Source organism: Cololabis saira, chromosome 7 (genome assembly GCF_033807715.1).
Source record: "Cololabis saira isolate AMF1-May2022 chromosome 7, fColSai1.1, whole genome shotgun sequence".
NCBI lineage: Eukaryota > Metazoa > Chordata > Actinopteri > Beloniformes > Belonidae > Cololabis > Cololabis saira.
Window position 1 is genome coordinate 15077928 of NC_084593.1, and position 17720 is coordinate 15095647.

The 17720-nt window shown below is 42.4% G+C and overlaps 1 protein-coding gene across 1 annotated transcript; it reads right to left on the reverse strand.

Annotated features, from left to right (window-relative positions):
- Positions 1-1514: 1514 nt before the first annotated feature.
- dync2i2 (dynein 2 intermediate chain 2) lies at positions 1515-14178 on the reverse strand. The gene is made up of 9 exons (XM_061726169.1): positions 14044-14178; positions 10900-11151; positions 10321-10430; positions 9124-9281; positions 8326-8435; positions 7804-7962; positions 3995-4230; positions 2872-3029; positions 1515-1988 (listed from the first exon to the last, which is right to left on the reverse strand). The coding sequence occupies exons 1-9, from the start codon at positions 14119-14121 to the stop codon at positions 1750-1752; spliced, it is 1500 nt and encodes a 499-aa protein (XP_061582153.1). The 5' UTR covers positions 14122-14178; the 3' UTR covers positions 1515-1749.
- Between the last annotated feature and the right edge of the window lie 3542 nt (positions 14179-17720).

A 17720-nucleotide genomic window follows, 5' to 3' on the forward strand; every position in this document is an offset into this window, starting at 1 on the left:
GTCTCCCTCTCAAACCACGGCTACAGAAGCACTCGTGATCCGTCACGTCTGGCGACCTACAGCTGATGTCGCACCGAAGAGCGGGTCTTTTCCTCTCGCAAACTAAATGGGGTCCCAGTAACAAACAGCCCAGGTACTCAGACCCTGGCTTAAACAGCCCAGGGGCTTTTCCTCTCGCAAACTGAATAGGGTCCCAATAACAAACAGCCCAGGTACTCAGACCCCAGCTGGACCAGCACAGGGGCTTTTCCTCTCGCAAACTGAATGGGGTCCCAGTAACAAACAGCCCAGGTACTCAGACCCTGGCTTAAACAGCCCAGGGGCTTTTCCTCTCGCAAACTGAATGGGGTCCCGTTACAGCCCAGGTACTCAGACCCTGGCTGGACCAGCCCTCCCCGGTACCAAATACTTGGACTACTGGCAACATCAGCTGAATAGGCAGAGAGGAGACGTTAGCGCGCACCTTATTTCGGCCGTTTTCTTTCCAAAACTCACCCAAAAGAACAGTGAGGCGTTTCTGAAGCCACTGGGGTTCGTTCGACCCCAGTCGGTGCGGGGACCTTCCCAACCCCCCTCCGGACGAGAGGCCCTCTTCTCGACCTTCACTTGATGGGGGAGTACGAGGTTGTTGCATGCTTAAAACACCTTCGATTCCGGAGGAGAGAAGGAAAAAATCCGGCACAGATGAGGTCCCTTCGTGGTCGCCAAATTGTGGTGGCAAAAATTGTTGTTCAAAAAGAATGTCAGGACACCTCAGCTGTCTTTCGAAGATTTAATGAAAAGAGGACAAACATTCAATTGAACGGAGCCACACAGTCCAACCGGTCACATGAACCGACAGTCCTGAGTGCGCTGAAGAAGATTAGCGACAGGTTATTTTATAGTTGAGAGCAGGAAAAGACAAAACATCACCCATCACCCTGGCAACCGTGCCATGATCTGTGTCAAAGGAACATGACCTTGGCATAGGAATGAAAACAGGCAACAGACAGTGTTATACCAAAATTTTCCATTACATACCAGTTGGCAATTTTCCACCAATGACAGTAGCTGGGAAAGCTATTAGCTTGGGTTGAGTGGCCGGCTCCTCAATCAGTGATAAATCTGATGGTGTGTGGATTAATTCAGCAGGTGCCGCCAGTGCTAGGCCCTCTTGGTGGGTCGAGGCCGGTGCCGGGTCTTTAACGTTAGCACAAAGACTAACATGACTATCTGAGGATGTGGCGGTTCCCCCCTTATTCCCCGAGTCAATAAACGTATCCTGGTGACCATCCTCTTTAGGCACAGCCTGGTCTGAGCTTTCTTCAGTCAGTAGACGTGGTCTTTTGAAAAAGTGGCTCAAAGACAGCTGTTTAGCCATTGTTACTATTTCAGCTATCTGCAACCGTAGTCTAATTCAAATGACCCGCCTTCTGACCCGCTCCTGAACTGAAACATGACGCGCAACGTCAGTCAATCACGTGTGAGAGGAAGTTCGTTTTTATATTTTTTAATTTTAAATATTCTCAAGAAAATAGAATAACAATTACACTTTTAAGGCAGACACAATGGTAACTGATCATGAATTATTATGAAAAAAAAAATATATATATATTTTTTCCATGAATCTTACTGGGTGGGGAAGCTGTCAATCTGGGTGGGCCTGTGCCCATCCAGGCCCACCCATAGATCCGCCCCTGGTTACAACTGGAAACTTGTCATCTTGTTTTTATTCATGACACACAAAACAAAGTCTGTTGGGGTTTCAGTTCAGTCCGTGGCCTCGTTGGCGATCTGGTCCAGCTGGCGGGTTTCTTTGGGCTTCTGCTCCGTCAAGTCGGAGCTCAGCTGCCAAACGCCGACCGTCCCGTCCGTCTTCCCGACGGCCAGCAGGTGAGGCCGGTGCCGGTTGAAGGCCAAGCAGGAGGCCAGACCTGCAGCTCCCTCCTCCTGGATGGAGGCCGCCGGCTTCAGGGACCTGCTGCCCAGGTCGAAGATCTGCACCTCACCTGAGGAGAGATCCATGAGAGCTTCACCAGCAAACACACAGTTGGCACTAGGGGTGGAACAATATATCGTGCCACGAAATTTCGCAATACAAAAACGTCACGATACGTGTCGTGGAGGTGACAAACTGTAGCGCGATATTGGGTTATTAATATGAATATATTGTGTTTACTAGTAACATCCTATTGGTGCTTGACGACCGCGCCTAATTTAATTTTAGTTGTTCAATTTCTGGAAAAGAAAAGAGTCGAAATGTTGAGAAAAAGTCGAAATGTCTAGAAAAAAGTCGAAATGTTGAGAAAAAAGTCGAAATTTGTTGAGAAAAAAGTCGAAATTTGTTGAGAAAAAAGTGGAAATGTCGAGAAAAAAGTCGAAATTTCGAGAAAAAAATCGAAATGTTGAGATTAATGTTGAAGTACAATTTCGAGAAAAAAGTCGAAATGTCGAGAAATAAGTAGACGTATCCAACGATGTATGCCATGCATGGGTGCACGTTGCGGTTCGGGCCACATTTTCTTTAAGTTGCGACATGATACAGGTGTGTAGCGATTTTCGTGCATATACGTCAAACTGTATTGTGGTGCTTGAGGCACAAAGTTTTCTAGGGGGCGCTGTTGAGCCATTAGGCCACGCCCATTAATGTAAACCATGAAATATCAAATTTTTCGCCAGGCCTGGCTTGGTGCAAATTTTGGTGACTTTTGGGGCACGTTTATGGGGGCAAAAAGGCCCTCATTTCGCCGGAAAAAAAATAAAAACGGGAACGAGAACAATTCCTACAGATACGATAGGGCCTTCGCACTGTCAGTGCTCGGGCCCTAAAAATTATGTTTGAATGTCCCTCAAGTGCAGAACAGTGTATGTTAGCTCCACGTTTGCCGGTACCTTGTCCAGTGGCTGCAGCGAAGACCAGCGGCCTGGTCGGGGACCACTGCACCTGGAACACGTAGGAGTCTGAAACCCGCAGGCTGAGCAGCGGCTCTGCCTGCAGCAGCGAGTGGACGTGGGCCAGACCGTCGGTCCCCGCGCTCACAACCAGGTTCCTGTAAACAGAGAACCCAGTCAGTGATGAGAGAAAAACAGAGCAGGGACCCCCGCTTGGAATTAGTTTAGTTTAGTTTAGCCAGATTAACTATATCAGGGGTCGGCAACCTGCGGCTCTAGAGCCGCATGTGGCTCTTTAGCGCCGCCCTAGTGGCTCCCTGGAGCTTTTTCAAAAAATGTTTGACCTTTTTTTCCTTTTTTTCTTCCTTTTTCCTCTTTTTTTTTCTTCCCCCGGTTGAGGACCCCCTGCTCTACAGTGACTGCGTTTACATGCAGTCAATAACCCTTTTAAAACTCGAATATTAGCAATAACCCGGTTTGGCACGGCCATGTAAACACCAATAACCCCTTTGAATAACCAGAATTTGCTCATATTCGGTTTTTTTTTTAAACCCGAATATGACCCCTGGGTTACTCCTTTTAAAACCCGAATATTTGGTCATGTATACGCTAACGGGATATCCCGATCAAAAGGAACATGAATTTTTTTCTGCGCATGTTCTATTCGCAAGGAATCTTGGTCTTTTGAGTCCAGGATGTACTTCTAAACACGGAGAAACGCAAGACCACGCCACACTTTTGGAGTGAGGAGGAGACTAACCATTTTATAAATTTAATGAAGGATATGAACATTTTAGCATTTGTAGACGGTAGAAAGTAACGGGATAGCGAGATTTACAAGAAGGTGAGCCAAAAGTTGCGCGAAGCAGCATTTGTTTTGAATTTGGATACAGGAAGAAGCAGAAATGACGGGAATTGCGTCATGACGTTCTCCGCGCGTCGCTGGTTTGATCCGGATATCCCGAATGATTAATTACCATGTATACAGGGATAACCCTGTTTGCTCACGCATGTAAACGGAATATTCCGAATGTTTCAGTAACCGGAATATTAGTAAGAACCCAAATTTTGACTGCATGTAAACATAGTCAGTGAAGCTGTGATCTGTTTGCAGAGTTCTCGCCTGTGGAAAGGGGAGCAGTGGACGGAGTAGACGGGCCCGCTGCGGGGCTTGAAGGAGAAGACGGCGGGGGCCCGCGGGGCCACGCTGAGGCCCTCGGAGGGCACCGCGGCCGGCGTCTGGGAGGAGAAGGAGCATCGCAGCAGCAGGCCGCCCTCAGAGCCCAGCAGGAAGGTGTCCGGGTCCCACGGAGACACAGCCAGGGAGGTGACGCCTACGCTGCTGCCGCCGCCCCGGGTCTGGAAACCACACAAAACTCTCTTTACCGGAGCACCAGTTTCATTTGATTTGATTTGGTACATGTAAAAAACAACAATTCAAGAGAAGATAACAAAACAAAACAACAAAACAAAGAATTTCATACTTTAACACTTGATATCTTAATTTACATGTGCCAAAAAGATTAGGAAAAAGTGTAAACTTATTTAATCTTACCTCCATTCACTAATCATTTAACCCGTATAAATACTCACACACTGTACTCACACTGCTAAATAACAGTATTATTATTATTATTATTATTAGATTATTATATACTGTAATTATACTCACACACATACCTATACATACAGACATATCTATATATTTGTACACACATGCCCATATAAATATACTTATTTACACCATACTGTCTCTATTTACTGCATCTGCTCTATAACTATGTATATATCTACTTACACACGTATTCACACACACACACACACACACACACACACACACACACACACACACACACACACACACACACACACACACACACACACACACATACAGTATATATATATATATATATATATATATATATATATATATATATATATATATATATATATATATATGTGTGTGTACACACACACACACGCATACATACACATATAATTATAATTAGCTGCCCATTTCTGAACATAAATATAAACAAATCTACCCATTCATCCAATAGTGTTATGTCAGGCCCCTAAAGCCGCTAAACCCCTTCCTCTTTGTACCTTGTGAAAATCCTGATTTTATATTTGTTTTTAAACTGGTTAATGTTTGGACATTGTTTTAATTCTGAATCCATTCTGTTCCATAGTTTAACTCCACTGACGGATATAGAAAATCTTTTCATTGTTGTTCGTGTTCTGCAAGTCCTAAAATTTAGAGTAGCCCTTAAATTGTACCTCCCCTCTCTGTCATAAAACATTTCCTGTAAGTGAGATGATAATGAGTTGTTCCTAGCTTTATACATGAATTGTGCTGTTTGGAATTCCACTATGTCAAAAAATGTGATTATTTTAGAATTGAAGAATAATGAATTGGTGTGTTCACGAAAACCAGCCTTATGAATTATCCTTATGGCTCTTTTCTGCAGTATGAATAGTGGTTGCAGTGAACTTTTATACGTATTTATATTATTTATACATATAGATCAGGGGTCGGCAACCCGCGGCTCTAGAGCCACATGCGACTCTTTAGCGCCTGTTGCGTGTGGCCATGACTCTCTCTCCCAACACACAACATTCTCAATAATCTAATTAATCTTGTCTCCTCCCATCTCAGAAAACCACACCTGGACTGGCACACCTGAACTGATTCCCATCAGCCTATAAAGCTCCTCTCTGCTCAGTGTGCCAGGAGACACAGACCAAGCAACACCAAACTGGATGCTCTTTTGTTAGCTTTTGTTTAATTTGATCCTTAGTTTAGTTTGGGCCTGGAGATGGCCGGTAGTCTTTATTTTAGGTCGTTTGCTCATTTGTTTATAGTTAGTTGGGTTTTGAGTTAGGGAGGGGGGTCCAGCTTCGACGTCCCTTTAAAGGGGTGGGCTGTGCCCCCCCATCCTCCTTAGTTCAGCCGGCATCTCCAGGTCCCCTTTTTCCTTATAGTGAGTATTGATTTCTGCCAGTGTATTTATTTTTGGGAGGTTTGCTTAAATAAAAGCTGTTAAACTTGTGCTCTTTTGTTGGTGTCCTTCATGATGTTGTGGTTTCCATTTTCGAGCCATATTCCAATGTTATTTGTGTGGAGACCGCAACAGCGCCGCTCTAGTGGCTCCCTGGAGCTTTTTCAAAAATGTTTGACCTTGGGCCGGTGGGGCAGTGGGTTAAGCAGCGGCTCATATACTTAGGCTACAGTCCTCCTGCAGCGGTCGCAGGTTCGAATCCCGACCTGCGCACCTTTGCTGCATGTCATCCCCGATCTCTCTCTCTACCCCTTTCATATCTTCAGCTTGAATAAAGGGCCACTAGAGCCCAAAAAAATCTTTAAAAGGAACCCTGGTTATTAAGACTTGTAGTCCCTAATTAGCCACAATTGTTCTCTTATACTAAAATATGTTGTTAGAAACACATAAAATAATCTTAATTGCTTTAAAAATCTACAATGTTTATCACATATTTTGACCTGCGGGAGGCGCCATGTTTTACCTGCGCAATGCATTCTGGGGGCGATGACGTAGAGCGGTGGCTCTGGAAAGATAAGCCGCGTTAGTTTAACTGGGACAGGTATCTAAAACATAGATGAGCAGCACTCTCCCGGCCGTGGAGGCTGACGAGGGAGCCCATAAGACGTCTCGGTTCAGGCAAACTGGATCAAAGTTCTGTGATGCACGGGAGATCTGCAAAAATGATCAATGTCGTGCGCATCTTACCCTACGCCGTAGGCTACGCCGTAGACGGCGTAGGGTACGCCGTAGCCTGCGTAGCCGTGGCTGTAAAGCCTGCAGCGCTCCGCCACCCGCTCTCGCTGCCGCCGGGATGGAGACGCCGGTGGGCCTGATGCACGTTTGGGTGGGCATAGCCCACCCCTCTCCCCCCCTAAAACTGGCGTCGGTGCTTGGGTGATGACGGACCAGAGGCTGAGGGGACTGGCCCGGGAGTTTGACGAAACGGGAGGCGCAGACTTCGCGTCAAATAGGCAAGAACATCTTTATTTAATTTAATGACGCCAGATCTGGCTGGGGTTTTTATTGTAGCATCGGTTATCTGCTAGTTGAAACGTGTGGTCTGTTAGTCCATCTGAGTTTTATGGTGTTTTTATAGTTCATGCTTTATGGTGCGGCACTTTTCTCTTTTTTCCTTCTTTTTTTTTTTACTTTTTTGTAGGTGCACCTTAATGTTTAGCTGTGTTTTGATCTGTGTTTCTGGTGCGCCGTCACCTGTTTAGCTGTGTTTTCATCTGTTTCTGGGTGTCAAAACAGTGTGCAGGAGCCACCGTCTGACGTCACTACCCAGAATGTAAACAACAATGGCGACCTACGAGTTAAATTATATTTTCAAATTTTATAAAAACAAAGACATCAAAAAGGTTTTTTATATCACATTGTTATAATTGATACCAACATTTATCTTTTAAGACCTACATGTCTTAATAGCCAGGGTTCCTTTTAAAAAAAAAAGAAAAAAAAAGTTTGACCTTTTTTTTTTCCTTTTTTTTTCTTCTTTTTTCTTTTTTCCTTTTTTTCTTCTTTTTTTTCCTTCTCTTTTTCCTTTTTTTTCTCTTTTTTTCTTCCTTTTTAATCTTGACATTTCAACTTTTTTCTTGAAATTTTGACTTTTTTTCTCAACATTTCGACTTTTTTCTCGACATTTCAACTTTTTTCTCGAAGTGCATAATGAAAAAAAAAATTCCCCCCATTATAACTAATATAGATACATGCAGCATATGTTGCCTTCATTCTAAGGCTTATACAAGACTTTTCATTTTTTGCGGCTCCAGACATTTTTTTTTTTTGGTCCAATATGGCTCTTTCAACATTTTAGGTTGCTGACCCCGGTATAGGGTATAGAGTTGGTTTCTAATCCATGTTAGTGTGGCGACGGCGGGAGTCTCACCCTGAGGCTCTGCGGGATCTGCTGCTGCACCAGAGCAAAGGCAGCGTCCAGCACCAACTGGCCCCGGTCTGAGTCCAGGGTCCACAGCAGCACCCGTCCTCCGGAGCCGGCACTCAGCACCCCGAACTCCCCGTCCTTCTGCAGGGGCAGCCAGGACACCTGCAGACACGGGGACGCAAATGTTAGACCCTCCAGAAAAATGCGGGCAAAAATCCTTGATTATGTGGGCTAAAATCTTTGATTATGCAATGAAATATGCAGGTTTTTTGTATGATTTTATGCGGTGAAATTGCGGGGAGTTGTGAAATATGCGAAAAGTTATGAAATATGCGAAAAGTTGCAGAATATGCAGGAAATGTAATAAAGGTGATTCTTCCTGTTCTAACTGGGCTACTACTGAATAAAATAGATTTTAGTGACTTCCTATAATAAACAAAACCGGGTTATTGCTAATATTCCGGTTAGAAAAGGGTTATTGATGCATGTAAACGTAGTCAGTGATGATGAAGCTGATGAACTCACGTGGTACACGGGCTCCCTGTGGCCGTCTGCAGACATCCCGGTCTGGGCCAGAACCGGGTCCTGGTTCCGCCTTGTGTCCCAGACCAGCACCTCTCCGTTGTACAGCCCGCCTGCAGAACCAAACGGTTCACACACGTTCAGTTTCCAGCAGATCGGGACGTAAACATTCAAAACAATACACTTCAATTGCAAGATATAGTTCAGGGGTCGGCTACCCAAAATGTTGAAAGAGCCATATTGGACCAAAAACACTAAAAACAAATATGTCTGGAGCCACAAAAAATGAAAAGTCTCGTATAAGCCTTAAAATGAAGGCAAGTGGCGAAAGGCAAAGTGTCAAGAAAAAAGTCGAAATGTCGAGAGAAAAGTCAAAATTTCAAGAAAAAAGTCGAAATGTCGAGAAAAAAGTTGAAATGTTGAGATTAAAAAGGAAAGGAAAAAGGAAGAGAAAAAGAGAAAAAAAGAAGAAGAAAAAAGGAAAAAAAGAAAATAAAGAGAAAAAAAGAAGAAAAAAAGGAAAAAAAAAAGGTGAAACATTTTTGAAAAGCCCCAGGGAGGCACTAGGGCGGCGCTAAAGAGCCACATGCGGCTCTAGAGCCGCGGGTTGCCGACTCCTGAACTGGTGCATACAACCATGTTCATTGCTGTCACCAATGTGCCCTGGCATATGTAAGGGCCTTTGTTACTTTTACATCAATAAAAAATATGAAACAAAAAACTGTGCAAAACACTAAACTAAACTAAACTTAAGTAAAGTAAAGGCGTGGGCGCTGCAGAGCCGGCTTGAGCGGGCCGTACCTGCCGTGAGGGCGGGAAGCTCGGGGTGGCAGCACAGAGACGACACGGCGGCGGGGACGTCGATCACCAGGTCGGCTTGTTTGGGCTGCAGACTTCTCCGATCCAGGTTCCACATGCAGACGCAAGACCTCTCGTTGCTCCAGTCGCCTTCATCGGTTCTGTCGAAAAACACGCATCCATAAAACCTTCAAACTTAAACCACTCTCACTGTGTTTACGCCTATTACAGCTAATCTCTCTCTTCCTCCTTCATGCATGGACGGCGCTTTTAATATATGGAGGGAATCCGGAGTACTCACAGTTACACTGCAAAAACTCAAAATCTTAACAAGAATATTTGTCTTATTTCTAGTTAAAATGTCTCATTTTTAGTCAAAAAAATCTCATTACACTTAAAACAAGACTCATCACTGGAAAAAACAACAATTTTCCCCTGTTTCAAGTAGATTTTCACTTAAAATAAGTAGAAAAATCTGCCAGTGAAACAAGATTTTTTTTGCTTATAATGAGACGATAAATCTAATTTTTTTTTTTTTTTTTTTTTACTTTTTTAGTTTCTTTTACCCCTCCCCTGCATGTGTGTGCTAAGTGTACTGCTGCCAACAAAGTAAGTTTCCCCACTGAGGGAGAAAATAAAGGATTGTCTTATTTTATCTTATCTTATCTTGTCCCACTGGCAGATTTAATAATCTACTTATTTCAAGTTAAAATTTACTTGAAACAGGTGAAAATTGTCAAATAACAAGTTATTTTTCTGGTAATGACTCCTGTTTTAAGTGTAATGAGATTTTTTGACAAAAAATGAGACATTTTACCCAGTGCTTTAAGTGGGAAAAAATAAGTGCCGGTACTCTCCCCCTGGGGAGAACAGTACCGGTACGCGCCGCACACAGTAAATAATTTCCGGTACGCTGATGGGTACAATTTAGAAGTGCCGGTACTGCGTACCGCTCCGTACCGGCCCACTTAAAGCACTGATTTTACCTAGAAATAAGACAAATATTCCTGGTAAGACTTTGAGTTTTTGCAGTGTTCTCTACACTGCATTTTTCACATATAGGTGAAGTTTCTGGGTATATTTTGTTTAGTTTTTCTCTGCAGTAATGGAGCCCGTGTACGACTTTGTACTGGATTAAGCGATGACGAGCGTTGATGGAGGTGCCATCCATCCACCCCTCATCCACCCATCCATACGTACCTTCCATAAGCACAGACGACGACGGCCCCGGTGCAGTTCCAGTCTAGGCTGGTCACATGGAGATGTCGTTCCTGAGCGCTGGGATGCTGAAGGCAGTGAACACGTGAAACCTGCACCCATGAAACGGCTTCATGAAGAGATCCAGCCACCAGGGGTGCCATCAGGGGGGGGCAGGGTGGCCACGGCCCCCCCTACAAATTTGCTGACCCCCCCCCACCCAGTAGGCGTTTCTTTGAACTTAATAATAATAATTAAAAAAAAATGTGTATATATATATATATATATATATATATATATATATATATATATATATATATATATATATATATATACACATACACACACAAAAAAAATATGCAGACAAGTTAGAAAGTAAAAAAAAAAACAAAAAGTATTTCTGAGCCTGTATACTACAACAGTATAATAAAGTCCTGTAATGACGGCTTTTAGTTTTGGTCTCTACCCAAGAATTGAAGTGGCCCCATCTGGCCCCCCCTAGGAAACAGTTCTGGAGGCCCGGGTACCATCTGGCCCCCCCCTAGGAAACAGTTTTGGAGCCACCCCTGTGACCCACCTCACCTTTGGACCCGGATCTCCCCGGGGGGCCAGGAGCCCATCGAAGGCGTGGCTCCTGGCGTTCCTGGCCAGCTCCCCGAGGATCGTGTCCTGGACCCGGCCGAGGAAGTCCAGCAGGCCCGGCGGTGGCGGCTGCGGCCCCTGGAGCTGCTCCGTGGGCCGGCCCTGCAGCTCCGTCTGGGTGGAGCTGGTGGCCGTGCTCACGGTCTGGACCTCGGCCTCGGCCACGGCCACGGCTCTGGTCTGGCAGCTCCTCTGGGGGGGATCAAATCAGAATCACAATCACAATCGGAATCACAATCAGAAATAAGTTTATTGCCAAGTAGTTTAACACACACAAGGAATTTGTTGTGGTTATTGGTGCAATACTAAGAACAAAAAGCTGCAAGCAGCGATGAACGGGCCCTCGCGCGTGCAATTTTCACCAATAAAGGTCAAGGACTCAAAACCGAGTTAGACACCACCCAGGACTCTTGATGTCAAACCATTAAAAAGTTATGGCAGAAAGTAGGAACTATCAAATATGGACCAATCAGATGAAGGGGCGGCGCGCTTTTCGGTGTCTATCGTCGCCAAGGTAACGCTTTTGACTGAGAAAAGTAATGCGCATCGTTGCAGGATCGAGACGCACATTTTGATGTATAACACACCTGTGCGTTACGGTTCTGGCCGCATTAACGATAAAAATAAATTGCACCAAAATTACACAATGAATTCAAAATGGCCGACTTCCTGTTGGGTTTCGGCCATGGCGCCAAGAGACTTTTCTTTAAGTTGTTACATGATACAGGTGTGTACCGATTTTCGTGCATGTACGTCAAACTGTATTGTGGGGCTTGAGGCACGAAGTTTTCTAGGGGGCGCTGTTGAGCACCTTCTAGCACCATCTGGTATTGCATCAAACACAATTGGATATTCTCTAGCAGTTACAGGAAAACCATAGATTGAGAGAAATTATTCATAATTGAGTCATTCAATAGTTGACTAACCAGTAAAATATTATTATCAACCCATCTTTTAATATATAAAGATTTGTTTTTGAATCTAATATCTTGATTGTTCCAAATGAAATATTTGTGGGGAGAGAAATTGTGTGTTTGTACATCATGGACCAGGATTCCATCTCTGAAATGTTGTCCGAGTTTATTCCCGTTCTCGCAAGACTAGTAGTGGCAATTCAGTTTGCTGTTTAAAAATTATTATATTATTAAACGGAAAATGTTAAAATACTAATACGGCTGGAAAAGAGGGGGTAAGAGGGGGTAAAATATGGTAATTTTTCCGGCCAAAAAGGGAGGCTTGACAGTAAGGTCGCCAACCGTCCCTTGAAAAACGGAATCGTCCCGTATTTATAAACTAAATACTGCCGTATTGAGCTGAAAAGGGACACACTTTGTCCCGTATTATTGTGAGAGTCAGAAAATAGTCATAAAATGCCAATGAAAAATGAATAACAGGGCACTTTATATGAAAACTTCTGGTAAACTTGTCCCAGCCCTCTCCTGCTAGGTGACCAATGAGCTGACAGTTTATTCACACACGAGTATGACTCGGCGGAAACTGTCCAATATTTTTAAATCCACATCTTGACAGGTCTGCACTGGAGGTGCCACATATGCCCTCTTTATTTTTTTTATTGAAAATTTTGAATTCACAAACAAACAAGGCACATCTAAGCTGCCATGTAGCAAACACATTAGAAAAGGCCTGTACTGAGTGGACAAATTAATGAAATAGGAAATAGAAAAATAAGGAAGAAAAAAAACTTTAATTTAATTTAATAAATACATTTTCTAAACATCATAAATGTTATAACAAAATAATGACAAATAAAATAAATAATTGTAGCTTAAAAGAAAAAGAGGATAAAATAAATTTTGCAGTTATAATTTCCTTCTTGAAGGGTTATACATCATTTCAATCAGAATCTAATAATTTATAACACTGAATGTAATTCAGCAGCACTTGGTTCCAGAATCTTTGGCTACAAGAGGAGAAAATATGTTCCGTGGTTTCAATTTCAGAGTTGCAAAATGAGCATACATTACCCTAAAAATGTAATCTTAGTGTAAGGGATTCCTGAGAAGGATAGATATCATTAATTAGTTTCAAATATAATTCTTTAGCTTTGGGTGGTAAAGGATAATATAAAGAATTCTGTTTTTAACTGTAGTACTTTGTCAGGATCCATATCTCTGATATCAAGTACTCTATTTATCTGTTTTGGGTATAAGTCATTTGTCCAATTCTGTCTGATTAAAAGGTTGTTGCATGTTTTTGTCCAGGAATTGTATATATCGCCAATAAATAGGTTTGGTAAAGTTAACAGTGGCATGGTATGTAAAACCACCTCTTTCGCCAAGAGTGAGAATGCTTTTGGAATAGCATTAATGAGGCAGCAGAATTGCTTAGGCTGACAGAAAAAAATCTAATTTAGTGCCACATGTGCCATCTACACTGAAAAAAATAAATCTAAGCGCATGTAAATATAATATATTTAAATTTGTGATATTAACAATTAAAAATGAAGTTTGTTTCTTTACATGAATACATCTAGTTTTGAACTTAATCTGCATTTGTTCAAAAAACAAAACATTGTGCATTTTTTCCTTAACAAGCAGTATTTATGTAATCCAGGGCAATCTTTTCATTTACACACAAACAACAAGCAATGATCTTGTCGTATTTAATTTTCCTTTAACAATTTTGATCTATTGGGCAGATTGACCAACGTTTAGATGAAACATGCTTTATGTAGAACACCACAGTAAAAAATACCTTGCTTGATCTACTTTTAAAAAATTAAGGCGACTTTTTTGCATGAGATTATTATGTAGATCAAGAAAGACTAGTCTTTGTATAAACTACTCAATTTTTAGTATGTACAAAATTAATTTGCAAGTAAAGTCAACTTAATTTTTTTAACACAATTAAGTTGACTGTACTTGCAAAATGTATTATTTACATACAAAAAATTAAGTAGTTTATACAAAGACTAGTCTTTCTTGATCTACATAATAATCTCATGCAAAAGGTTGACTTGTTTTTTTTAAGTAGATCAAGCACAATATTTGTATCAGTGTAGCTGACCTGTCAGCAGCAAGTAAAAACATTAAAACTGCAATGAACGCTAAACGAAACACGTACCGATTCCTGCGCGGATTGCTGAGATTTCCTCCAAAGTGATTGGACACACAGCGAGTCCAGAGTTTCATCGCTCAACATGCTGGAGATCGATCTGCCTTTAAAAAACAAGCACAAAGCTCGTCACATCAGCAGCGAGACGCTGCAGCGGCCATTTTCTGAAGGAAGCCGGCTGCGTTGCCATGGAGACGGAGACTGTACAAAGACTACTGTGCTGCGCGAGGCAAGAGCGTGACCCCACCCGCATTTCCGGTTTCTGCCCGATAGAATTCAAAGGCAAGGCAAGTTTATTTATATAGCACAATTGAACACAAGGTAATTCAAAGTGCTTTACATGAACTGTAAAAGCGGCAAGTATAATTAGACAGTAAATAAAAAATAAAATGAAAAATGAAAAATTATGAGAAAAGAAGGTAAAATAATAAAAAGCACAAGTTGCTGAATACTAAGGGCAGTATAGTACCGCAGGTACACATCTCATTCACGGTTTTTAGAAAGTATTTAATTTCAGAGTACGCTTAAATAACAAATAAATGAAATAAAATGATAAGAAAAGAGGTAAAATAATAAAAAGCACAAGTTGTTAAAAATAAGGGCAGTAGAGTCCAGCAGGTCAGTATTTAATTAACCAGTAATGTTTTAGGTCTGATTTAAAGGAGCTGACAGTTGGAGCAGACCTCAGGTCTACAGGAAGTTTGTTCCACCGGTGAGGAGCAGAATAACTGAACGCTGCCTCACCTTGCTTGGTTCGGGCTTTTGTTCCACAACGATCCAGAGATATACTGTATATATATATATATATATATATATATATATATATATATATATATATATATATATATATATATATATATATATATATATATACACTGTGTATGTATGTATGTATATATATATATATATATATATATATATATATATATATATATATATATATATATATATATATATATATATATATATATATATATACATATATATATACATATAATTAGTGTGTCTTGCAAAGAACCTATCACACTCAAATGCCAGAATATTTTATTACTGTTAAGCCTACTATGAATATTAAAATACCCGAATCATAGAAATCATAGAATAGAATAGAAATAGAATAGAAAGCTATTATTATTATTATACTGGTACAATGAGATTAGGCAGCAGCTCCGTAAAAGTGCACACATGCAAAGACTATGTAAACAAGTACTGTAAACAACAAAATGAAAGGAAAAGGAAAATGACAGGAAACATAAATAAATATATATATATATATATATATATATATATATATATATATATATATATATATATATATATATATATATATATATATATATATGTGTGTATATATATATAAATATATATATACACTATAAAAAAAAGTGGATAGGAGGATAAAAATGTACATGAATGAATGAGTGGGAGAATATTGCACTTGAATGGATGGAAGAATATTGCACTTGAAAGGATGGAAGAGTGAAAGAGTATTGCACATAGATAAGTAGGGAATATTGGAACATTATGGATAGAAAATAGAAAATAGAAAATATTGCACAGTATGAGGTAGTTTACTGGTTAAGAAAGTTTACAGCTTTGGGGAAAAAGCTGTCCCTGAGTCTGTTTGTGCGGGTTCGCATGGACCTGAAGCCCCTCCCAGAGGGCAACAGGTCGAAGAAGTGGAAACCGGGGTGGGTGTTGTCTTTTAAAATGTTCCTTGCCCTGTTGAGGCACCGGGAGCTGTAGATGTCAGACAGGGAGGGCAGAGAGGGCAGAGGGCAGCCGATGATCTTCCGTGCTGTGTTTGCCACCCTCTGCAGCCTCTTCCTGTCTGCCTCCGTGCAGCTGGAGTGCCACACTGTCACGGCATGGGTCAGCAGGCTCTCGATGGTGGAACGGTAGAAGGTCACCAGCAGCTGTGTGTTCAAGTTCTCCTTCCTGAGCACCCTCAGGAAGTGTAGCCGCTGATGAGCCTTCTTAACCAGTGCAGTGGTGTTGACAGACCAGACAGACAGGTCTGCGGTGATGTGGACGCCCAGGAACTTGAAGGATTGCACTTGCTCCACACATTCACCGTTGATGTACAGGGGGGCGGGGGCGGCTCGGTTCCGCCTGAAATCCAGGATGAGTTCCCTGGTTTTGGTTGTGTTCAGTGCCAGGTTGTTCAGTGCGCACCACTCACCAAGTTTAAGGACCTCATCTCTGTAGGCCGCCTCGTTTTCCCCTGTGATCAGCCCCACCACCGTTGTGTCATCAGCAAACTTGACAATGATGTTCTCTGGGTGTGCGGGGCTGCAGTCCGTGTACGTGTAGAGGGAGTAGAGTAGTGGGCTCAGCACGCAGCCCTGAGGAGAGCCAGTGCTGAGAGTGCGGGAGGAGGAGAGGTGAGGACCGAGTTTCACGTGCTGGGGTCGGTTCACTAGAAAGTCTTTGATCCAGGAGCAGGTGGGTGGTGAGAGCCCCAGGGTGGATAGCTTGGGGATTAGAATGTCCGGTATTATTGTATTGAAGGCTGAGCTTAAGTCGACGAAGAGCATCCTGACGTAGCTCTCCTGTTTCTCCAGGTGACTCAGCGCGGAGTGGAGTGCGATGGTTATGGCGTCTTCCGTTTATCTATTTGCCCGGTTTGCAAACTGGTGTGAGTCCAGGGTGGGGGGGGGGGGGGGGGGGGGGGGGGGGGGCAGGCTTTGATGTGCTTTGATACCAGTTTCTCAAAGCACTTGGTGATGACTGGGGTGAGTGCTACAGGGCGGAAGTTGTTGAGAGTTGCAGTGGGTGATTTTTTGGGGATCGGGATGATTGTGGCTGATTTCAGGCAGGGTGGGATAACAGCTTGGGCCAGAGACAGGTTGAAAATGTCAGTGAAAATGAGGCGTCTATCCCTGAATTCCAATCTCCTCCCTAAACCCTCCAGCCCTGAACCCTCACAGACTTAAAGGAGACCTATTATGGCATTTAATGTATATTTTAAACAGGCCTTGAATGTCTTAAAAACAATCAAAAGCTTGTTTTTTCAACAGTTGGAGACACAACTACAACTACAAACGGGATCTAGACCGGTCTCTCCTCCTGCGGATGCAACACTCCGACTTACAGAAACTTTGCGCTTTATTTCTCACGTTTGCACCTCGATAATCAAGTTGGCACAAGTTGTCTTTATTTCTGCAGCAGAGGAATCAGATTGTGATGCTTCATGTTTTAAATAAAAATGTATATTGTTCATATTGTTATACATATGAGCAGGGCTTGAAATTAGCAGTCGCCACTCGCCATTTGCAACCTAGATTTTGCTGTGGCGAGACATATTTTTGGCTGTCTAGAAAAATTATACCACTCCAATCCAGAGGGTGGCGGTAATGCTCATTTTCGTTGGTTGCCAAGCGCCGCTAACGGGTCAGAAGAAGAAAAGTAAACAAGGGAACATAACAACTACAAAACTAAGAAGAAAGAAGCTAAACTAAAGCTAAAGAAGAAGCTAAAGAAAACTAAACTGAACAAAGAAACTACATGTGGAGATATATATCAGGGTGCCAGCCACCACCCAAAAAGACAAATGTGTGTGAGGTGAGGAGGGAGGAGGAGGAGGAGGAGGAAGAGGGGGGAACAGCGCTGAAGGCGAAATGGCGCCTCAGGCTCCCCCGCCGAAATCTAACGTTAAACCCGTGAGGAAGTTTAACCCTAATTGG

Coding starts and splice junctions, on each gene's coding strand:
- dync2i2 (XM_061726169.1), bottom strand. CDS start 14,121: ATGTTGAGCGATGAAACTCTGGACTCGCTGTGTGTCCAATCACTTTGG. Junction 10,431..10,899: donor GGGGAGATCCGGGTCCAAAG/GTGAGGTGGGTC, acceptor TCATGGGTGCAG/GTTTCACGTGTTCACTGCCT. Junction 7,963..8,325: donor ACAGGGAGCCCGTGTACCAC/GTGAGTTCATCA, acceptor CCGTGTCTGCAG/GTGTCCTGGCTGCCCCTGCA.